The sequence below is a fragment of the Ornithorhynchus anatinus genome, chromosome 15 (assembly GCF_004115215.2).
Source record: "Ornithorhynchus anatinus isolate Pmale09 chromosome 15, mOrnAna1.pri.v4, whole genome shotgun sequence".
Classification (NCBI taxonomy): Eukaryota; Metazoa; Chordata; class Mammalia; order Monotremata; family Ornithorhynchidae; genus Ornithorhynchus; species Ornithorhynchus anatinus.
Window position 1 is genome coordinate 3792483 of NC_041742.1, and position 24951 is coordinate 3817433.

Consider the following 24951-nt stretch of genomic DNA (forward strand, 5'->3'; position numbering starts at 1 on the left):
AGGACCATCACAAATACTACCCTTTAATAGGAGAGAAGCTCTTTCATTCAATGGTGCGCCAGCAAACTCCTGATCTAGAAATTAAGAGAAAGTGGGCAAGTTATTACAGAACAAATTTTTTTTTCCAAGTCAACATTATTCCCTGCAGGGATTTCCTATTCTCAAAACAAGGCTCAGAGCAGGGCCTCTTGATTATACTTTAATTTCCCACATTACAACAAGGTTAAACTAAATTCATCTTTTGAGAGACCACAAGCCACACTTTCCCCCGAAGCCAGAAAATACTTCCAAAACAGGCATCCTTCCCCTTCACCATCACAACCACCCAAACTGAGGTGGTGAGAGTGGGATTTTACAGAATCTGCCATGCATAGAATTTAAGACTTGCATTTATTATTTGGATTAAGACTCCTCTCTGTTTATTTACATCCTTAAAAAAAAGCAAAACATCAAGTCATTCAACTTACTAGTCTAACAAGTAACTGAAAATTTTTTCTTGTTAACCTCTCTGACCCTGTGAGATATTTAGGGGGTGGGAAAGGGATACAGGCATATTTCTTAAACAGGAAAGAGAAATGGCACGTGGCGGGAAAAGGGGAGAGCATGAAGTTAGTGACAGTTTGCAGCCAGCCAGGGAGTTAGTCATTGGCTAAAGGACTAGGCGAAGTGGAAGGAGAGGAATTGCTGTGCACCTACTTGGGGACCTCCTTGACATCCTTGACGGCCTCCAACTCGATGACCACTTCCATACCTTGGTCTAGGTGAAATGTGGTGGAGGAGCAGCCCATGGCTGCTCTCAAAAGAATCAGCATTTCTTCTACTTGCTTGCTGGTCTCTGGCACCCAAGAATTCTGGTTCTGGTCTTTCTCACACAAATTTTATTCCAATAAGGTTGTCTGATTTATTTTGCACTCACACCTCAAGGGCAGCTAAGTTCCTTGAGAAGTATCACTCCAAACATCAGATAAGAAATTATAGGTTTTATGAGTACACAAATAGCAGTTTACTTAAAATCAACCAAATTACATTAAAAAAAATGTTTTTTAGACAGAGTCTCCCCATCTCCCCACATTCTGTGGGACCAGAACAGTCCTTTAGGAAACCCAGAAGTCTCAGGGAGTGAGACGTACCGATGTCGATTTCTGGTAGATTGGGAAATTTGCCTTTGACAAATACCATGTGGCCACAGAACAAACCACTTCTCTTGCCTACGTGAGTAGGAAAAAGCCGCAGAAAAAGGTATCATAAAAGAGTCCGAGAAGAATGTCCGTCTCACTCAAAAGAGTTCATGTACTTCAATACAATAGAATCCTAGGTTAGTTTCCTGGCTTAGTTTCTGTATTTCTTTCCAACTTCCTTCAATCTTGTTCAGTTCAGAATAAATCCATACCTAAAAATAAATAAATACATTTTCAAAATACAGATTTCTTTTAACAGTACACCCCCTGGGTAAACATGGAACCATGATGACCAATAGCTGTTCTCTGCCCTTCAACACTTCACTGAATTGCCTTCTGGACTCTGTGTAAACTCAAAGCTCAATATGCACGAAACATTCACATACTTGGTCTTTCACAAACTTGTAAAGATTCCTCAGTAGTTCTTTTGCTTCTGGTAGCATCACTATGACGGCAAAATGAGCATCAAGGAGTAGGCACATCCAATCCATAATCTGAACATAAAACAAGAAAATTTAAGATGAACTCTAGTAGGTCTTTCTATCCCCAGAGTAGAAGTTGTCTCCCTGGGCCACCGCCAAATCTCTGATTGGTTTGGAGCTAACTCTCAGGTGGAAAGACTAAGAACGAGAGTGAGTGCGACGCTGTGGGGGGAAGACTTTTTTGTGGCAAGGAACTAAACCCAACCCTCTCCCCCGCATAATGACAGGAATAAGTTTACGGGTGGAGGCAGGGACAGCCGAAAAGACTTTTTTTATAATGAGAAAGGAGAGGCAGTGTTGACGAGAACCCAGTAAAAAGAGGAAGAGGAGTTTAGTAACTGAAGAAATTTTGTGGGATTTATGACTAACATGGTCGTTCTCCCCCCGCTGCCATCTACTACCCCCCAAATCCACATATAAGTATGAATCCAACCCATTATACCTATAGATTAAAGCCAATACTTCTCTTCCTCACCTGGTTGAGGGTTGGAGGGCACGGTCCGGGAAGAGTCATACTGACATTTTCACTACACTTCACATAAAGGAAATGCAAATACTGAAGAAAGAGCTGGAAGAAATGCAACAACAAACTACTGGAGAATGTTTCCTCACCAAACATTCATCTAATCAATGGAAAAGAATTTTGTTTTAGGGCAGGACCGCCACATAATTACTCCATTAAGATGGCGGTCCGTCCCATTCTCCGAGACGGCCAGATAAAAAGATGGCAGCATTCCCACTGCAACCTGTTCTGCGCCTCACAGTTGTTTTAATCAATACATTCCCTAGTCTGCTTTAAGGGTCTCTACACCTCATAGCAATTCAAAATTATGCTTTACAGACAGCAGAATGAACGGAATAAGAATAAACTATAAGCGGTAACACTGCAATGACAATGGAAACTGCTCATTTCAGCGTTTTAAATTATTAGTATGTAATAGAACCTTTACTCTTAAAGGAAACACACATAAAACTCAAAGGTAGGAAAAACAATTAGCAGTTGCGTTTGTATTCTGAAATGAATACTTCCACCATTAAAGGATGATCTGTCCATTTAGACCCTAACTTTATTTACACATTGCTGCTAATAATAACTGGTACAGGTGGTGGCCAAAAATTAATCCAACTGTTTTGGAGACTAAGAAGAGAAAGCTTGAGCAAAAGGACTAGAATATGAAAAAGCACATTAAGGAAAGCTGTAAGGTTCAAAAAAAAAAAACAAACCCAAAACCCCCTCCATGCCAATTTTTCTTCCAAAATGCTCTGTAACCACTGCATTTATTTTAGCTAGACAGGGTGAATCACTAAGATCAAATCAGTAGCCAGAACAGCTGATTTGCAGTTGTCTGTCACAAGCAATTCTTTAGGCCCAACAGTCCCAGGGGACCGGAGACAAAGGGAACGGGAAGCCAAAAGAGACCTGGACCCTTGTTAGAGTGGCTCCTTGAGATACCCCTCAGCCTCCTGCCACCAGCAACCAATGATGACAGGAAATTGTATTTCTATCATTGTGCTAGATGATGATGATGGTATTTGTTAAGCGCTTACTAGGTGCCAAATAATGTACTAAGCGCTGGGGTAGATGCAAGATAATCAGGTTGGGCATGATCCCTGTCCCGCATGGGGCTCCCAGTTTAAGTAGAAAGGACAGGTATCGAAAGACAACATCAACATTTCCTTTTAGCCATTTTTTTGCGATGAGCAGAGTTGGGCAATCACATTTAAAAATACACTCTCCAGGACAGACTACTTACAATGACATGCTGCGCCGTCAGGTCTTTCAAGTGAGGGAGGAGAAACGTTTCACTGTAAGCAGACTGGAGAATTGCATTTCTATACAAGGCTATTGAGGAAAATAGTCTTAAGGATGACGAAAAAAAGATCCCCATGACCAACACTCTGCACAAATGACTCCTCGATATTTATGGGAGAAATTTATGAGAATTATGAAATGTCATTTCCTCTAAACCTGCAGAGAGATTTGAAATATTTCACTGTTGTTAACAACTACAGATAGTATGCTCTCTGGAGGCAGACACCACAAGTCTGCCAACTCTGCTATACTGTACTTTCCCAAATGCTTACTAAGTGCTCTGCCCACAATAAGGACGCAATAAAATACCACTGACTAACCTGTGTTAGCCAGAGCTCCTCACAAAGCCATTTGAACAAATGATAATTATCTCAGCATTCCCCGCAGTGAGCTTCAATTAAAAACTAAATACTGTTTCGCTGGTTTTAAATGACAGCAACTAACTTTGTACTTACTCCTTAATTTACACCCAGAAAGGAAAAATGGCACCCATCTGGCCACTGCTTCCACCTACCAGAGGGATGGAAGAGGAGGAGGAAGGGAAAGTCTAAAGGGGAGAGACAATGGAAGACAGCAGAGATGGGGTTATTGTGCTAAATACCAAACAGTAAAAACCAATCTAAATTCAGGCTTCAAAGGATACAGTAAAGTTGCCCTTTTTGTTGTGATAGGGCACGTTAGAAGGGCCTCAATTTTGCTATCTGATGTTTGAATTAACTGATGATCACTGCTCTCCTCTTCCAGTGATGAAGGATCAAAGCCATTCTGAATAATTCCGGTTTGTCTTTCAATTTTCTCCTTTGACTCGATACATGGGTGTTCAGACACTGACTCTGTCGTTATATTTATTCCTTCGAGACAGTCATCACTGATGCTACAAGGGGAAAAAAATGTCACCAATGGTTCGTCTCAGAATTATCACTTAAAAACGCACTGCAGAGTCACTAAAATGTACAGTGACAGTTCCCCGGCTCCATTAGGTCCAGAAGACCTATCGAGCTTCACGTAAATACACAGTAACAGCCAGTTGACTTGCACTAGGTTAAAAGCGCATCAGTCAAATGATGCCCTAAATTTAAGGGAAGAGGAAGAAAAGGGATTGATGGCCTCCTCCTTACCTTAAGAAAGTCTTTAAGCAGGCACAGATAACTGGCTCCGGAATGTCGGGGAACTGCTGGAGACAGAGGTGCAACAGGTGCACATCTGTCTTTCCTATGGCAACGACCATTAAATCGGGACACAAGCTGAGAAACAAAGAGACCAAATTATTTTCAGGCCAGAAACCGCAATTCTACAGTTTGCAAGCTTTTCCTTGAACAGAGAAAAAATTCTAATACACACAGAAAATACTTGTTGTGCACATCTACTAATTGAAGAAACTTTACCTGTATGATAGGGCTTGGGTTCTGACAAGTTGCACCAAACTCTTCTGGGGATAAAACGTTGGTTCTACTTTACACCTGCTCACTATTCCCACGGCTAGGTGCCCAATGGAAATTTGAAAATCAGGTGTCCATTTATTTGATAAAAACTTGGAGAGTTGTTCTTCAATATGCTTTTTGGAAGCACCCTGAAAGAGTAAAAGCAGAAACCCACCTGGTCATTTAAGCTGCAGCCATTTCTCAAATCAGAATGTGTTCCACCTCTCTGCACAATGCCTTATCCAGCATTTTTGAGTAGTAATCAAGGGGTATCGATACATATTTGGAAATTCAAATACCTATCTGTGCACTGCATCATAAGGATGAGGTGGGGGTTGTGGGAGAAGGTGCCCAGGTAGAACAAAGCAGAAACTCAAAAGTGAACTCAACTAAGAACAGATGCAAGAGAACAGGTGACTCAATGCAAATTTCTGGCACTGACTGCCAAACAATTAATTAGGTCTCGGGACCAAAGGGTTTCCCTTGAAGCTCTAAGTGGAAGGCTCAAAACAGAGGAAAAATGAAGGATGTTAGGTGGTATCTCTGCTAAATATTTAGGAAACATGTTACAGAGGGCAGTCCATGGTGCCTCATGCATTCTGACACCACGGCCAAAATCAGAAGGGGTCTGACCGAGCAATGGGTTCTCTCAGGTACTCAGCTCGTGTTTCCTCCACTCTAAAGCACTTTGAACCAGCTGATTTTTTAGACCACTCAAGAAGGCTTTTACTAACGGAGAGTGAGTCAATCATATGTATTGAGCGCTTACAGTGGGCAGAGCACTGCACTAAGCACCTGGGAGGGTACAATACTAGAGTGGGTAGATACGGTCCCTGCCCCCAGTTAGCTGACAGTTTAGAGGGGGAATCGTTCGGCTAAATGTTTTCTGTAATCCTGCAGAGCTAGACCTTGTTGCTTTCCAGGTCCATACTCAGACCACACCTCAAGATTCCACTTCACATTAAAGCCCTCTTTTCCAAATCTCCCTGTGTTCAAAACAAAAACAGAAGCACTTAAGGGAAGGATTGGGAGGCTCAAGCCAAAAAGGTTCCTGAACCCTCTGCAGCTGAGATGATTTTGAGGTTGAAGGGAAGGAGCTGAAGATGGCTGCAGTGGCCTCTGCCTCCACTTGGATTATGGCTGCTTCTTCCTAATACCTGCTGGTCTCTGCCCAGGGAACCAGAAATTAAAATAACCAAAGGCAAAATGAAGAGCGAAGAGCATTCAGCGATGAGCGTCCAGGATGTAACAAAGTTACAGTTTGAGATTAATGAAAAGGAAAGCTGCTATCCTTTTCAACCAAGGGAGAAAGAAAATAATTGCTCAGGAATCTAATCCTGATGACCCTCCATCCACCGACTCCTCAAAACAATGTAAGCACCATCTGTGAGCTTGTTGCGGGCAGGGAATGTGTCTGTTATATTGTACTCTCCCAAGCGCTCAATACAGTGGTTTGCACAGAATAAGCGCTCAATAATACAATTGAATGAATGACTCCCCATGAGGCTCATGACAACCTCGAATGGGTAAGCTTGGATCACTTAAAGAGGCCTGAACTTAATCCACTTTTTGCTCCATCAAACCAGGCTCTAAGTGGATTCTCTAAGAGAAGCTCTCAACTCCACCCTCTCTACTCAACTCACTCACTCACTCACTCTTGGTCGCTCTGGCACCACTAACCCACAGGCCCGGATCACCTCCACTCTCCGACTCCTTCACTCTTAGGCTGGAGCCACTGAAAGCTGCTGGTGGGAATCTAAGACACCAGGCCAACCTTGTCCACTTTGTTTCTCCTTTCCTGCATTAACTCTGCCCTCTCCTCTGCCTGGCAAATCTATTTTTCTTCCCTTATTGACTCCCATGCCCATCATCCACGTCAGCTGTTCCGGACATATAACTCCCTCCTCAGGCCCCGTTCCTCCTCCTCCCCCACCCCTCCCCCCAACAACCATTTGGCCACTTACTTCATTAGGAAAATTAACACCATCAGGTCTGAGCTCCCCAAAATCACTCCTCCCCCTCCTTCATCCTCCCTCCTCTCGATGCCCCCTTCTACTTTCCCATCCTTCCCAGCAGCATCTTCAGAGAGCTCCTCTCTCCTCAAGTGCCACACCCTCCACTTGCACATCAGACCCCATCCCCTTCCACCTTATAAAAACTCCCGTCCCTTCCCTTCTCCCCTCAACTTCCATCTTCAACTGCTCACTCTCCAACGGTTTCTTCTCCCCTGCCTTCAAATATGCTGCCTCAAATTCCTCTCCTCAAACTCTCTCCTCGATCCCCTCCAATCTGGCTTCCGTTCCCTCCACTCCACTGAAACCACTCTCTCAAAGGTCACCGATGACCTCCTTCTTGCCAAATCCAACGGCTCCCGGTTCATCCTAATCCTCCTTGACCTTTCAGCTGCCTCTGACACTGTCGACCAACCCCTCCTCCTCAACACGTTATCCAAGCTTGGCTTCAGTGACTCCGTCCTCTCCCAGTTCTCTTATCTCCCTGGCCGTTCATTCTCAGTCACTATAAGCCCACTGTGGGCAGGGTTTGTCTCTCTCAACTGCTGAACTGTACTTTCCCAGCATTTAGTACAGTGGTCTGCACACAGTAAGTGCTCAATAAATATGATTAACTGAATGAATGATTCACCTTGCCCTTACTCAGAAACCCAACTCTAATGTAAAAGAAGGGAGTACTTAGAACAGTGCTTGGCACATGGTAAGCACTTAATACCATTAATATTATGATTATTCTTTTAATGCACAGGTTCACAAGAGTCTGCTTTTCTTTTCCCGGTGAAGACAAGAGTGATTCTCTTGGAACTCCATAGATTTCTCTTAATATCACCACAGTAATGGTGATAAATTTGAGATTAAAACTGTGTATAGGGCAAGGCTGATGTCTCCACATGTGGGGCATACTGTGTGAGGGAGGACTTGCCTCTTGGAGATAAGATTGGACCTGGCCCCACATTCCTTGGGTTCAGATTAGCTTCGCTTCAGCAGGGTATTTGACTTTCAGGATGAACAGGGCTCTAACATGTAAGGAAGCTGGAAAAAGGTGACAGACTATACATAATGCATGCGATTTAACATCATAGGGCTCCAGTTTTTAGTTTTCATACCTTTATGTCTGACAGTAGTTGTTCAGCTGTCAGAGGCTTTGGTTTGCATCTTGTGACATTGTTTTTTCTTGTCCTCAACTATAGTTTGATTAAAAAGAACAAAAACAAAAAAACGATTAGGACCTCAAAGGAAAAAAGCCTGAGTAAACTAAAATACCAAATTCTTTCAAGTGACTGGCACGCATTGAAGTTTTGCCTTTTTACAATTAGCATAAATTGTCTCTCTTTCATCAGTTGGCAATAGTCTGAGCATAGGCTAACGGCCCAGCATCATGAAAACTACCCAACCACTCTTCTCACTTGCTTTCTCTAGTTGACCTTTGTATTCAGAGACAACACTATCAATATGGAGATTTGCTCCTGGGTGCATGTCTGGCTGAAAGGGTCCAGATGGGCCCATAGTCCCAGACAAGAACATGCAAACACAAAGACCGTCCACTGGACAAAACAGGCCATGTTTCTAGAGGCAGCCCAAAGGACGGGACTGAGTTCATCTTTAGGCCAATGGCAATTTCTCTGGGCTCGCTGTTAACAGGCCCCAAAATAGAAAACCTAAATTTTGTATTGACACTGTTTTCTTTGACTACACAGACTTTGCCTTTGGATCTGATGAGCACACCAATAAAGCTATTTCAGATTACTGATCATTCCAATAGCAAAGGAGTAACAAATGGGACCAGAGAGGGAGCTGCTCTGGGCTTCAAGTTGATCTTATGGCTAAACTCAAAAAGACATGACTGAACTAACACATAAGCACCTGAGCTACAGTGGATTACATTTCAACATCTGTTACTGGGTCACACTGACTGGGACACGTTCTCACTATGGGTGGCTCTGACCCCAGGCTCATCTTTCTGGACCTGTTTTGGGAGGCTTGACCTCCGAGAAAAGAGACTTTCCCTTCTGGATCCCCTCCATGTGGCGACAGTGGTGATGTCAGGAGGGTGTAGGAAGTGGCCTGAAGCCATGAAAGTTTACTTCTAGACCAGGATTTACCGTTGCTTTAGACCTCATTTTGCAACAAATGCAAAGCGCTTTAGGCAACATGGGAGGGGGCTGAGATCAGTATGCTTTTTTTCTTATACCTGTAAGGAAGCACTCAAGACACAGAAACAGTTCAGCATTGCCCAGGGCCCATGCATGACTTGTTATTCTGAGGAAAAGAGCAAACAAAAACAATCCGCACTTACAACTCTCTTTGTCTCTTCCTTTGGTGAGTTGGATTGATCCGAGTCCTGGAACTCAGGACCTTCCCCTTGAAATGTCCTCCAGTTTACAAAGGTAGATAGGGCTTGGGGGTCTGCCAAAATACAAAGTCAAGCAAATACATATGGACTATTTTTACTGCTTGCGATGTTGTAGTTTTAAGATAATTCCACAGTCAGCTCTCCAACAGCAAGTTCTTGACAAACTTCATTACCTATCCAAAATGCATAGGGAAAACACACAGTATGGGAGAACACTCCCCAAAATACAAACTCACATTGCCCCACTCCACCAAAACAACAATAAAGTGCAGAGGAAGCTATTCTATGGATAATGTGTTCTAAGAAGGATTATTTAAATTAAATAAAGTCAACTCAACTAGATTCTCCTGGATCACGGACTACAAAAATCACCATGCTAGTGAACTCTTTTACTAGCATTTTAACCTAATGACAAAAATAAAATGAATGTAAGTCAAGACCAAGAATAGCACTTAATCAAGAATATAGCAGCCTGACTACTAAATGAAGGGTTAGTAGTAGTTTGGTGGGGTTTTTTTTTGGGGGGGGGGGGGGGGTCTTTATGGTATTTCTTAAGGACTCAGTATTTGCCAGGCACTGTTCCAAGTGGTAGGGTAGACCCAAGGTAACCAGGTTGGACCAGTCCCTGTCCCACGTGGGGCTCAGTCTTAATCTCCATTTTACTAATGAGAAATCTGAGGCCCAGAGAGGTGAAGTTACTTGCCCAAGGTCACACAGCAGACAAGTGGCAGAGCCGGGATTAGAATCCCGTTCCTTCTGACTCCCAGACCTGCGTTCTATCTATTAAGCCATGCTGCTTCTCAGAAGTGTGTCCACTACTGGCTAGTCAGGGAATGGATGGGATGGGACATAACGGTGCCCGGCGAGGAGAGCAAAGGTCACACAGAACTAATAAGTACTACTACTCTTATGTCAACTAGAAGCTAACCAGGAGACCTGCAATAGGATGATTAAGTCATTTCCTACCTGGAGCTTGAACAGACTTTAGTTTTCCAAGAACAGATGCTAATGATGACATTTCACACCTGAATGGGTTCACAGTCAGAAATTTTCCATGAAGTATGAAGAGTCTGTGGCCATGACACCAGAGCTATGAAATATTGAACACAAGACCCAAAAATGTTTTAACCATTTTCCTCAACGTTCACCTAAAATTTCACTCAACATAGCAAAGCCTTAACTATAGATAATTTATATGAAAAACTTGAGAAAAGACCACTTACAAGATGGAGTTTTAGCAATTTTTCGTCACAGCGAAAATGTGTCCACTATTCTATCATTAAGGAGACTAGACTTTCCTTAAAACTTCTAAAGCACAACGGTTTCTCTAAGTTTTAGAAAAGAAGCCAATCTATTGCACTTCTAAAAAAAACCCAGTAGCATTTTACACAAGATAGAGCATTGCGTATAACTGAAAACCAAATAACCTGTAAAATGTCAAGACTGTAAAAGACAGGAGGAACACCTGAGCATTTAGTGCATTTGACGTTGCTATCACTATCAAATTCCCAGTCACCCTTCTCAACTCATCAATTCTTAGTCCACATTGGTCACTGATATTTTAGCCTCTTGGTCACAGTCTCCTCTTTATATATCATTCAAATGCTTTCGATCAAAGCAGCAGCTCCTGTAATGTTATATTTGGTTGTGGTGAAGGGAGTTTGAGATTTTGTGCTTTTGGTCACGAAGAATTTTCAGGGGAGGTCTATGAATTGCCAGCTTCTTGGTGTAGGAGCTTTCAATCCAATTCATAACCAGGAAAAACATGTACCTAGAGTTTAGCTGTTTATGAGGTGCTGTTGATGAGCGATTTCTTCTTGTTGCTATTCTTTAAGGTGAAGTCTGGATAGTAAATGCCTGCAGTGTGCTATCACATTCTCTCTGTTCAAACACTACTTTCAGGAGGTTTTGCAATTCATCATGGAGGGAATGGTCATGGAGTGCATCTACCAATTCTGTTATACTGTACTCTCCCAAGAGCTTAGTACAGTGCTCTGTACATAGTAGGCGCTCAGTAAGTACAAAGGATATGTTCTAATTCAATTACACACGTCAAGGACTTCACTGGCTTCCGGGGGTCTGAATCCCTGTAGTGGATTTACTGCTTGGAGAAACGTTCCAAAGGAAAAGCACTTTAAGGAAAATGAAAAATGACCTCATTGTTTCAAAAATCAAGAGAACCAAATAATAGCCTTGAAATACGTTCACTCAACCACCAACACAGAAATCTAAACTACAGAACACTTCCCAAGTCAATTCCACAGATAAACTTTCCCATCTCTGACACGTATATGCTGCTCTTCTATATAATGATCGTATCAACTACGCTGTCAGCAGTGTCCTCAAAAGCCTCAAAACTTCTTGGAACAGTAATGTACTGCGGTAGTTCTTGTTGCCTTATTTCATTTTCTTCAATCAGTGGCATTTATTGAGCACTTTTCACTTTATATTTTTTCTCTCCACGGGTGTCCTTGGCCAGTTTCTCCCAGCTTTAGTCTGTCAGCCAGTAGGGGTCCGGAATTGTGCCTGCATTTTCATCCTTGTTTGTGGTAAACAGTAATGAGAAGGTAACCTGTTTGTTCTTTACCTTAAATGACTGTTATAGACCATACCCATCATAATGCTTATATCCTAACGGAAGGAGATATCAGAAAAGGTTCACTGTCAATAATTACCAAAGAGCTACTTGACAAAGAACTGCTTTACGAAGTAGAAAAATGATGAAAACGTACTTGCCCGTTAGTTCCAAGTGGCAGTTCTTTTGAAGTCTTTACTGTTTGAAATTTCAAGTCCCATATGGAGAGACACTCTTTAAAAGGGAAACACATCATTAGAATGAAGACAATCCAAATACAGATGCCCAATGTTTAAAAAAAATCAATTAGGTTACTTTTTCAAACATTTTTGATTCTCTTGGTCAGTCTTCTGCTTAGTTTTCTGATACAAACCCCTTTGAATTCCAACCACTGAGCTAAGCTATAACCAAATGTATTGCTAAGACATTTTACTCACGTTCAGAGGTTGTAGTTACCTTTAGCAACTTTGGCTGAAGTTCCCAAGACGGCTATGTTATTTCCATCTAGGACAACAAGTGATCCACCTTTTCTGCTACCGCAGGGCATAACAGACTTGAGAAGTAGCGTCCAGAGCAGAGTTTCAGTTTCTTTTGGGGCTTTTTTAGTCAGTGGTATCAGAACTTTATAAACACACCCACTGGAGCCTGTTGGAAATTAGAACATGATATTAGGGCAATTATCAGTCCATTTTTCCATTCTAATATATAAATATGGGACATGAACCCATTGCTAAAAATTTACCTAATACCTACAATCGTTAAGCCATTTAACTAATTTCAGAGTTTTCTCTGTTAAGCTTTCAAGAGTCCAGACTTGACAGCATACTCTGAAGAACGTTAATTCAAAAGAGAAGAGAAAGAGAAGAGCTCCAAAAAGGGTATCAGTTCACTCCCAATCTCTAAGAAGTAAAACCAAACAAAGTTGGGCCTGAAACTTACCTAAACACAGTAGTGAGACATTTCTGTTTTGAACACAGGCTGTAAAACTCAGAGGAATAGATTTTTCATCTCCCGGCAGGAGTGTATATTTTTTTAAGTTATGTGGGGGAAACGTCTGTACGTACGCAAAATAATCTCCATGCTAAAAAAGAAAATGATGATAGTTACTTGCAAAACACAGCACATAATTAGACTATTAATCCCACTAGTTTTAAGGGCTACAAATACTAAACTATCATGTCAGGTAGAAAGACAACATGATTACGCTAAGGGCTCAATTATATCTAGAAAAACTTAAAGCAAACAGCTCATATTAAGTTTACGGAACAGAACTAAATAAATGGCAATTTAATGGGCCATATTAAGGAAATTGATTGAACATCCTGTACTAAGGTATTATCATTCTAGTTCAGACTAATTTAATGAAACACCTACATGCATTAAAAATGTGTTACTCAGTGCCTGCATTCATTTTTTTCTTTAATTTAGAAAATTGCACAATTTGTGGTTGCCACCCCAGGGAGCAAGAACAAAATTAAAACTAATGAAATAGAGAAAAACAAGAGAAGGGAGCAGTTAAAAATAACATCCTTTAAAAAATTATTCACTGTGATAGTGCCATCCGAGCAGAGCAGGCCAGTTTTATGAGACGGGCCTTAGATAAGGTTACATTTGCAAGGGTTTTTATCCATTTTGCAGATTTTAGGGACAGAAAATGAATAAGGTGATGCTTTGAAATGCCACAATTCCTTAGAGTTGAACACCACTCTAAGCCGTGCCCCTGCCTGAAATGCTGCCCCCCGATGGCTCTCCTACCCCTTCCTCTGTCCACTTTGTGCAATTTGACACCCGCCCCCTCCCCAGGAAAAGGAAAGTTTTGGGGGCCATCTCAGCCCGGCTCCCAAGTCCATTAATCAATTGCTAGGCCTCGGCCTTCAACGGGCATACGCTGCTGCTGTCTCCATCCTGTCTTTCTTCCTTTGCCTATCCACTCTCATGACTGTAGCTTTGGGTCCACTCAACCGGGTTCAATCCTTAGGGAACAAATAGAAAATGGCTTCCTGCCCCTTTCTCAAGCCCTCTGTGTCCTAAATCACACAACATATATGCTCTATCCCTCTCCAATTCAGATCTTTGCCTTTCCTTGGGAAGCAGCATGGTGCAGTGGCTAGAATATGGCCCTGGGAATCAGAAGGTCTTGGGTTCTAACTCTGGCTCTGCCACTTGTCTGCTGTGTGACCTAGGTCAAGTCTCTTCACTTCTCAGTGCCTCAGTTCCCTGATCTGTAAAATGGAGACTGACGCTGTGAGCCCTAGGTGGGACAGGGACTGGGCCAGCCCGATGTTTGTATCCCATTCCAGCGCTTAGTACAGTGCCTGGCACATAATAGGCAATGAACAAATATTACTATTCCTTCTTTCACCTACTCAGAAGGCCCCAGAATTCTTCTATTTACTTCCATTCAAAATTCAGTTAGTCCTCATACAAGAACTGATAAATTAGTCCTTAGTTACCGCCATACAGGGATATCTGGGCAAACACACCGAGAGAATTTGGGCAGGGTCATCCACACCCATAAAGGGAAAGAGGAGGATCACTCACTTAGGGACATATGTACACTTCTATCCAATGGGGGTCTCCAGGCTAAGGACACCTCAGAGACCTGCCATCCCCTGAGGGATGAAGCAGACGGAGCCACAAGAGTCCAAGTCTACAGGAAAGGAAAATGAGACACAATGTCCTAATTTCTGAAGCTAAAAGCTGTACTTTGTGGCCCGAGTGAATTACGGATGGACTATGGCAGGCAAGTTTAGACTCCAGGGATTCTCCCAGTCTTACATTTTTTACTGGAAGATCATTTCTACTGCAATTCCCCCAAGTGCTTAGTACAGTGTGTTGCACAGAGGAGATACACAATAAATGCTATCACTACTGTTGCCTGACGGTTGCCACTGGGAGGCCAATAAAAGTGGATTCCAGACACCCGCGTTCTAACTACGCCTGAGATGACCAGAGCTGGTGAGGAGCAGGAGGCAGGCAAGTGACGACTGGTGCTTGTCGATTTTGAAATTTTCGGGGGAGGTAACTCTAGAGGAGGACAATTAATGCCAGCCCTACTGTAATCCACACCCTGAAGATCGGTGGAGTTGAAATTCTGCACGAGCAGTATGGGCAGGAAATGCCCAGATGGGAGCCCTCCAGTCCTATTCCTCTTTTCTTCTTCAGAAAACCAGAGCAACAGTACACTTTTCTAAAGAAAAGGCAGACAAGCCTTAGCCTCCTTCTCTTGAACAGTGTATTGATGGTTTGAAATATTTCTGGGCCGTTTCACCACTCCATAATTGTGTAAAAACGAAACAAAAAAAAAATCCATTAAAGCCCTTTATTTCCAAATGTTCAAATCTGCACTTACTCCAACAGTAAGCAAATCTGATTAAAATTAAATTTGCTACTGCTCAAGGCAAATTCCAAGTAAATCAGTTCCGATGTCTGTGCGGTTTTCCTAGAAACATGGATGGTTCACAAAAAGGAAACACTTACCTTCTCTGTGACAAAAATTAAAACCTGTTGTTGAGCGTCCATAAGCAACTCCGTCCACCTAAAAGTACAAAGGCCATGGATTATTTCTTGCTATAGATAACTGTAATTTTAATCAGAAAATAAAGTGCACTCCACTAAAGATAGAGAATAAAAACATTAAAACCCACCTAAGGCTTCACCACTAACAAGATCCAGTACCTTCCCATCCACTAGCTGGATGTTATAGCAATTCAATTAAAGAGTAGTATTTATTTTCTCTTTTAGGGTATTTGTTAGGTGCTTACTAAATAACAGGCACTGTCCTAGGGGAGATACAAACTAATCAGGTTGGACACGGTCCCTCTGTCCCACATAGGGCTTAGTCTTAATCCCTGTTTTACAAATGAGGAAAGTGAAGCACAGAGAAGGTAAGTGACTTGTCCAAGGTGACCCGGCAGACAAGTGACGGAGCGGGGTCTAGATCTCAGGTCCTTCTGACTCCCAGGTCTGTGCTTTATCCATTATGTTGTTTCTCAATAAATGGCTGTTTACTGAGCACTTACTGTGTGACAAGCACAGTACTAAGTGGTTGGAAAAGTACAGTATACAGAGTTGGTAGACACGATCTCTGCACACAAGGAGCTTACACTCTACAGGCAATTCATGAGATTTACAAAATAATTCATTCCTATCCACATTTCTTAACTGCCCAAAACATTAACTGGATTTTCTTGAGATTTTCCATTCCCACTGGTTGAGGCTACCGAAAGAAGAAATCAGTAAACTAGTGAGGTGACAGACAAAGCTCAAGACCCCACCAAAGAACTTTTCTTTATCCCTGGTTGTGTGGAAAGAGAATAAGTCTTGGGATTGGTGGAGGATTCCAACACAGAGAAAGACGATGTCCTTGGCGAGAGACAGTCTCCCCTTATCCAGGGTTCACTGGCTTTCCAGGGACTTGGCTTCCAAAGTGGATTGGAACACTTCTAGATGGATCCTCTTTTTTAGTGGAATGGAATTTTTGGCTACCTCCTTGGTAAGTGGATCCTGTTTACTAGGCAATTTTCAAAATTAAGCTCATGGTTTCAAACCTCTTTTTTTTTTTTACAAAGGAATAGCCTGTGCTTCTGGTCTTTCTACTGTAAGCAAAGGAATCCATTCAGTCTACTGCAACTTACTTTATTACTTCTTCATCAGAAATAACAGCTTCAATTCTCCGTTGGGGTTTGGCAAGCAAAGCATCTAAGCGTCTGACAGCTCCCCCCTTGAACAGCACCACCGGCTCAGTGTTTGGCAGGGAATGTATCCTATACACATTAGCTGACAGCTGTGGGGGAATAAAAGCATTTCACTTTCCATTCTAAACTTACTTAAAGCTCCTTTGTAACAAATCCCTTTTTATATAAAACTCTCCACATAAGTGTCCCGATAGTTCTGGCAATCTACCTCTGTTTGGAGATGAAGAAAGAAGATAAGTGTGAGCCAAAAGATGAAAAAGAACAGCGTAGTCAATCAGTGGGCATTTATTGTGTGTCGCTGAGGCGAGCACTCGGAGAAGGACACCAGAAGCAAAATACCCGTCCCCGCCTTCCCAGTACCTACAGTGCAAGCTATTCATTATTGGGTTACATTTTGCTACTCCCTTATTTCGGTGTTACGTATCAGATTACCCTTTCCCCTGTGATAACCCATCTAGACCCCCAAATCCATGAACAGATCCCAACTCATAGTGAGCCTATTAAAAGTCCTTGCTTCCATAACTTTTGTGGTTAAGGATTCCAAATGACACAAGGAATTAGAAGGAATATGGCCAGGATGAAAATCCAGCCACCAGCTCGCCCAGAATTCAAGCCACTGAAAGAGACAGTGATCTCACTCTTAAAGAGTTCTGACACTATCATAATATACAGCACCTGCTTGCGGGCCAGACCATAAGCAGCCAAATCTGGGCTCTTCCTGGGGGAGTCAGGTGTTCAGTACAGAGCTCTGAACAGAGGAAGCACTCAGTAGATATTACTGTTTAACTGGGATGACTCCCAGTGATTGGAATACCTCTTGCGTCTGACCCGGGGCTATTAGAGACACCAGCGATATTCAGAGAGACCACTTAGGAATTTAGCCTATTTAGCCCTAGAACTGGCCATAGTTGTAGCCCAGAAACTCCACAGAGGAAAATAAATTCATCTTCTCTCAATGCTACTGACCCATTATAACTGCTGTTTCAAAGTCAAGAGACAGGGGATACGGGCTCCTCTGGCTTAAAGACCTCCGCTCCTCTCTTCCCCAATCTCAGGTATTGTGACAGACTTCTTTATGATATTTACAGAGTGCTTCCTATACGCTACTTGCTGGGGGTAGTGTGATTTCAGCTCATTTCATTTCAGCTTTAGACAACGGCAGATCTACTTAGTACTAGCTAATAGCAGGTCTGATAGCTTAAGGGTCCATTCTGTTGAACAGAATGAGAAAGACAGCACTCTGAAAGCTTTTATGCTTAAACACAGAAAATTAAATTTAAAATATTTTCAATTGGTAGTTATTGCATTGCTATTGGATCACATCATTATATTGTTGGGGTTTTTTTTTTTTTACCATTTTTATTGCTTTGGTCAAAATTTGATGCTTGGGAATGAATTATTCTACTTGATATTATTTCCTAAGGGAAACTACACTCAGTACTCTCTCTGTAGCCTAGAACCAATTAAGAGAGTCGACTGGACTACAGTATTTATTCATTCAATCGTATTATTGAGCACTTACTGTGTGCCAAACACTGTACTAAGCATTTGAAAAGTACAATTCAGCAATAACGACAGACGATACTTACCCACAATGGCCTAACAGTCTAGAGTCACAGCAGCACTTTTACGATCTCTGCATGGGGTAAGGGTAACTCATGCTCGCTACCAGCAACATCCTAAAAAATGACCCAGAAAAGCACTGGGACAGGGGCTGGACTACCAAAGCAGACTTTCCAGACTGGTCCTCCTCCTATTTTGGCAGAAATGAATATCAACTCTGTGCTTGTTCGAGTGAGCCACGGGTCTAAATAAAGACCAACTGGGCCCCCAAACAAGGAAGCCACACTCTAAATTGCTGAGGGATCCTTGAAAGAAATTTGGGAGAGAGGGAGGCCGGGGCGGGCGGCACCTCTCTCTTACAGAGTCATTTCTTGCCAGGCTCCTCGATGAGCGAAAACCTTCACAGAATCTGGCGAGGGGCAGCAAAGGAGCAAGAGGAGAAACAGCTCCTGCTCCAGCCATCGGGCCTCTGCATTGAGGGGGGTGGGGGAGAGAAGCAGGTACGGGTAGGGATTTCTTGTTTATAAATGACTGAAAGCCATGCTGGTAACTCAACAACTTACTGTTGCTTTAAATGCCTTATCCAAATTTACATCTTCATTTTTCCATATCCTTAAAACCTTAAAAAAAAACACAATTCCAGAATTATAAAAGGCACCACATCACCCACCATTCACTTCATGGAAGAATCACATGTGAACACCTGACACCAGTAAACTTAGGAAAATAATATTAATACCTGAATGACTGCAGTGACATTACTTATTTACATTTATCAAGTTAAAAAATGCCAGTATAGAATTACATTAGCCGCATCTCTACCTCTCCATACCAGGCCACTGGCGCTTAGTCAGAGCCGAAGAGGCTAGTTTTACATGTAGAAATAAGCTGATAAAATGCTCAAATCATCTTACCTTTTCATCATGAACGACAACATATTCTCCAGTCTGAAAGTTGCACACAGCTGGACATGTTATATTTTGACCTTGTCTGACTGACCAACAGCCCAAGGGCTTTTGATCTGAAACCTAACAAAATGAAGAAAAAAAGAAAAAAAGAAATGAGATTACTACAATGAAAGTTTTTGAGGTCCTCTTCCTCCTCCTCATCAGTAAGGGTACCTCTGAAATGCTTCCTGTGAGTAGAACACTGTACTAAGAGCTTAAGAGAGCACAGTACAACAGAGTTGGGAGACACAAAACTGTAAACTCTTTGAGGGCGGGATTACGCCTCCTAATTATGGTAGACCCCCAAGTCCTCAGTGCAGTGTACTGCACAGAATAAGTATTCGATAACTGTTACCGATTATTTAAAATAAAAACTACCCACACCAAAAATATAGCATATTATGCACTGGACGGACTAGATCTAGTCAGCTCAAAATCAAAATGCATTTACCGAGCGCTTACTGTGCGCAAAGCACCCCACTAAACGTTTAGGGGAGTACAATACAATAAGGGAGGTAGCCCCGATCTTACCGACTACAGATTACAAAGAGTTTACATACCAGAAGGGCTAATACTGCACACTGAAAACAAATAATTTCCTAAATATTACCTTTCAAACTGATTAATCAGCATCATCTCTCACTCCTTCACAGCCCCTTCTCTCCCTCACCTCCCATGAGCTTCTCCATATGGAAGAGCCTGCTGCCACGGTAGGAAACGCAGCCGAGACTGCCCTTCCGTGCCTTTGCTCCAGGCTGGAGGTGCTCACTGTCTGCTTTCCAACAACTGTGTGCATGAGAGAGAGACTGTACAGTGAGCAGGGGGGAAGGGAGGAGGGAAGAAAGAGAAAGGAAGGTAGAAGGACTGCATGCAAGATTCTCACCCCACCCCAAGAACCCCCAAAAAACAGCCCAGGGCCCAAAACAAGGATCAGGGCTGTTGAGAAGTGTAGGGAAGGGGCAGGCTCAGTCACAATTCTTTCTCTCCTCTCCCTTCTCTGATATAGTCAGTCATCTCTTGGGTGCAGCACGGAAGGAGCTGAGATCTTGAGCCAGGGGTCAATACATTTACGTGAAAGGCCCTAGGAGGCCTCTCAAGGCTTTTGGGGAAGGAACGTGATGCGAAAGAATCGTTCTTTTGGAAAAATGAGTTGTGCAGCAGATAGTTTGGAGGGCCAAGACTGTACACAGGGAGGCAAGTAAGGAACCCATTGCAACAGTCTGGATAAGAAGGTGTGAGCACAGGAAACAGGGATGAGGATTTAGGGTCCAAGTTGAAGAATCGCAATTTTAGTTATTGGATTAAGGCACAGGCAAGAGATCCAGATGGACGTTCCCTTGAGAAAATACAAGACCAGAATGCAGATGAGGGATTGAGGCTAGAAATATAAATTTGAAAAGCTGCTCTGAACTGAGCCTCAGAAAAGCACACAGTTAATGGGAGAGGGGACCAGAAGCCCAGCACAGGGAACCGAGAAGATGTCAGAGTTTAACCAGGAAGGTTCTGGGCTTGAAACTTAGTTCTGAGGAGAAGGTGGTCAGCTGTATTCGAAAGCAGCTTGCTCACATCGAAAAAAATCATTTCTAAAAATTCAAAATTTAACATTCTGGAGTCCAAGGCATCAAGGATTGCTTATTAAAATATGACAATATCCTCAATGACTAAAAAAGAAAGGCTTGACCCTCTTCAGTCAAAAGGACCTTAAATCACTTGCCTTTTTATTTTGTTGCTCTCACACAACACGTGATGATGATGCTGGTATTTAAGTGCTCACTATGTGCCAAGCACTGTTCTAAGCACTGGGGTAGATATTCAAGGTGATGAGGTTGTCCCACATGGGGCTCACAGTCTTAACCTTCATTTTACAGGTGTATACTCATACCCCCGTATGAGACTTGCATTATACGAGAAGCAGCATGGCTCAGTGGAAATAGCACGGGCTTTGGAGTCAGAGGTCATGGGTTCGACTCCCGGCTCTGCCACTTGTCAGCTGTGTGACTGTGGGCAAGTCACTTCACTTCCCTGTGCCTCAGTTACCTCATCTGTAAAATGGGGATTAACTGCGAGCCTCACGTGGGACCACCTGATTACCCTGTATCTACCCCAGCGCTTAGAACAGTGCTCTGCACATAGTAAGTGCTTAACAAATACCAACATTATTATTACATAACCTACTAAACACTCAGACGCTTCCAATTTTCCTTCTTCCTTCCTAAATTACTTGTGCGTCTATAGTGTGTTTGCTTCCAAACACCTGCGGTATGACAGTGTTAAATCAATAAATCTTACCAACTGATTGACAACCTTCCATATGTGGCCTTACCAATCAGGTCTATTTATTGAGCACTGTGAGCAGAAGACTGTACTAAGCCCTTGGGAGAGTCCAGTGTTACAGAAATGGCAAATACCAACATTATTATTATTGTTAAGCGCTTACTATGTGCAGAGCACTGTTCTATGCACTGGGGGAGATGCAGGGTCAATAGGTTGTCCCACCCGAGGCTCCCAGTCTTCATCCCCATTTTTATAATAATATTGGTATTTGTTAAGCGCTTACTATGTGCAGAGCACTGCTCTAAGCGCTGGGGGAGATGCAGGGTCATCAGGTTGTCCCACCTGAGGCTCCCAGTCTTCATCCCCATTTTTATAATAATATTGGTATTTGTTAAGCGCTTACTATGTGCAGAGCACTGCTCTAAGCGCTGGGGGAGATGCAGGGTCAATAGGTTGTCCCACCTGAGGCTCCCAGTCTTCATCCCCATTTTAATAATAATATTGGTATTTGTTAAGCGCTTACTATGTGCAGAGCACTGTTGTAAGCGCTGGGGGAGATGCAGGGTCATCAGGTGGTCCCACGTGGGGCTCACAGTCAATCTCCATTTTAATACCGTGGGACCACCTGACGACCCTTTATCTCCCCCAGCGCTTACAACAGTGCTCTGCACATTGTAAGCGCCTAAATACCAACATTATTATTATTATTATTAAAATGGGGATTAAGACTATGAGCCCCACGTGGGACAACCTGACGACCCAGTACCTCCCCCAGCGCTTAGTCCAGTGCTCTGCACATAGTAAGCGCTTAACAAATACCAACATTATTATTATTATTAAAATGGGGAGTAAGACTGTGAGCTCCACGTGGGACAACCTGATGACCCACTATCTTCCCCCAGCGCTTAGCACAGTGCTCTGCACATAGTAAGCGCTTAACAAATACCAACATTATTATTATTAAAATGGGGATTACGACTGTGAGCCCCACGTGGGACAACCTGATGACCCACTATCTTCCCCCAGCGCTTAGCACAGTGCTCTGCACCGAGTAAGCGCTTAACAATAATAATAACGTTATTCGTTAAGCGCTTACTCTGTGCCCGAGCACCGTTCCCAGCGTTGGGGGAGATGCAGGGTCATCGGGGGGGGGGGGGGGTCCCCCGTGGGGCTCCCAGTCTTCATCCCCATTTTGCAGATGAGGTCACTGAGGCCCCGAGAAGTGACCTGCCCAGGGTCACCCAGCTGCCAAGGGGCGGAGGCGGGATTCGAACCCATGACCCCCGCCGCTTCTCCTGACTTGACAGGGTGCCCCTGCAGCGGCTGGTGGGCCCGGGGGGCGCTTAGTACAGCGGCGGGGCGGGCGGAGGCGCTCAGCACGTGTGTGGGGGGGGGGAGGCACATGGCGGCGGGGGGAGGGAAGGACCGGCCCGGCCCCACCCACCTTGTAGACGGTGACGGTCCTGCCGCTGTCCGTCAGCAGAAAGTGGCCGGGCTCGCGGCCCCGCTCGACGCCCAGGAGGATGTCGGGCGCCGGGGCCCCCGGCAGCTCGCACAGCGCAAAGTCCTCCCCCAGCGCCGCCATCTTAGGGCGCCTCGCCGCTCCCGGCAGCCCCCGCGCCCCGCGCACGCGCGCTCCCCCGTCCCCGGCTCGCGCGCCTGCGCGCGCACGCGCACGCGCTGGCTGACTCTCGCGAGAGCCGCGCCCGACGCCGAGAGGGAGGCCGGGCGGGGGAGGGGGGGGAAGAGCGAGACGAGGAGGAGAAGCCGGCGGAGCGGCGGCCGCCCCCTAGCGGTCGGGAGGAGTGATTGAACGCTTACTAGGTGCAGAGCACTGGACTAAGCGCTCGGAAGGGACCATTCGACAACAGAGACCGGGCTCTGAGTCTCATCGGGGGAGACAGACGGACAGAAACGAGACCACTTAATCTCAGTAGATTAAGCAGCCCAGAAAATTAAGGAGGGAAGCAGCGTGGCTCGGTGGAAAGAGCCCGGGCTGGGGAGTCAGAGGACGTGGGTTCTAATCCCGCTCCGCCGCTTCTCAGCTGTGTGACCTTGGGTAAGTCACCTAACTTCTCTGTGCCTCTGTTCCCTCATCTGTAAAATGGGGATGAAGGCGGTGAGCCCCACGTGGGACAACCTGATGACCCCCTTGCTTAGAACAGTGCTTGGCACAAGTTAATCACAGTAAATTAAGCAGCAGAGTAAATTAAGTAGGGAAGCAGCGTGGCTCAGTGGAAAGAGCCTGGGCTTCGGAGTCAGAGGACGTGGGTTCTAATCCCAACTCCACCACTTGTCAGCTGTGTGACTGTGGACAAGTCACTTAACTTCTCTGTGCCTCAGTGACCTCATCTGTAAAATGGGGATGAAGACTGTGAGCCCCATGTGGGACAACCTGATGACCCTGTATCTACCCCAGCGCTTAGAACAGTGCTCTGCACATAGTAAGCGCTTAACGAATGCCAACATTATTATTGAATATCAACATTATTATTATTATTAAAATGGGGATTAAGACTGTAAGCCCCACGTGAGAAACCAGATCACCTCGTATACCCATCCTCCTCGCCCCCGTGCTTAGAACAGTGTTTGGCGCATAGTAAGCACCTAACAAATGCCATTATTATTATTATTTTATGGGCGTGGTGGGAACCATGGCCCTGATGAGTTTCCAGCTGAGGGTGTGAACGTGTTTCTAGTCTGTGTCAGGCCCCCACGGGGCAGGATACAAGTTTATCAGGTTGGACTCAGTCCCTGTCCCAAATGGAGCTCTAAATTAAAACTGGAAGGAGGAGGCTTTAATCCCCATTTTACAGATGAGGTAACCGAGGCACAGAGAAGTTAAGTGCCTTGCCTAAGGTCACGCAGCAAACACTCGGCAGAGGTAGGATTAGAAGCCAGGTTCTCTGACTCCCAGGGATCTGCCCTTTCCATTAGGCCAAAATGATATTAATTAGCGATAAGGAATATGAAAATGGTAATTGTGAGATAATCAACAGGCCCTTTGAATAAAATTTAGCAAAAGCGACGTTCCAGATCAACACATGACGTTGAGCTCTCTATCCAGGGCTCCTTATCATATGTCAGAACATACAGGACCTGTTTTCCTTTCTGGATTTCTTGGGCTTTTCTCACGTGGCTCCGCAGGCACGCTCTGCAGGCAGCTAAAGGCTCTCGTTGTTGGAGCAGTGGCTCCGAATCATTCCTGGAATTGCAGGTTAAACTACAACCGTATAAGTGAAATGTTGAGTCAAGGAATTCTTGTTGTTCCCAAATCCCAGGAGGGCATTTAATCTTTATCTTCAGATCCTCTTTTAAGGGGGGAAAAAAATAGAGGCTGAACTGTCCTTCGTTTGAAGATGGCACTGTTAGTGTTGAGGCTGTCCCTGTCCCTGAGTGTCTTTGGAAGGGATTTTTTTTTTTTTTTGCCCATTTGTACCTTTTATCCACACACCTTTTATGGCTCTTTATCACTTGGGAGAACAAGGCTTAAGCACAATCATTAAGAAGGGAGGATTTGCAGCCTACCTTAGCAGGGTTGTTTTGCAGTAGGGGTGCTGGTTCCCAGTGAGCCATCCACACTCTCTCATCAGGTACCTACTGTGAGGAGGCAGGAAGGGAGAATGGCTGCAGCTT

The 24951-nt window shown here is 44.0% G+C and overlaps 1 protein-coding gene across 2 annotated transcripts; it reads right to left on the reverse strand.

The window, feature by feature from the left end:
• Positions 1-373: 373 nt before the first annotated feature.
• NOL11 (nucleolar protein 11) lies at positions 374-24906 on the reverse strand. 2 transcript variants are annotated; one of them, XM_029079875.2, is made up of 18 exons: positions 24844-24906; positions 19009-19122; positions 18658-18714; positions 16472-16620; positions 15315-15372; positions 12774-12915; positions 12291-12479; positions 11992-12068; positions 10226-10349; positions 9203-9312; positions 8013-8090; positions 4859-5043; positions 4592-4717; positions 4117-4347; positions 3415-3493; positions 2136-2228; positions 1565-1672; positions 374-1390 (listed from the first exon to the last, which is right to left on the reverse strand). In XM_029079875.2, exons 1-18 carry the CDS (start codon positions 24889-24891, stop codon positions 1277-1279), a joined length of 2082 nt encoding a protein of 693 aa, XP_028935708.1. In that variant the 5' UTR covers positions 24892-24906; the 3' UTR covers positions 374-1276. The 2 variants fall into 2 exon arrangements, with proteins under 2 accessions (XP_028935708.1, XP_028935707.1); XM_029079874.2 differs by lacking the exon at positions 24844-24906 and adding an exon at positions 22760-22918.
• Positions 24907-24951: the final 45 nt, after the last annotated feature.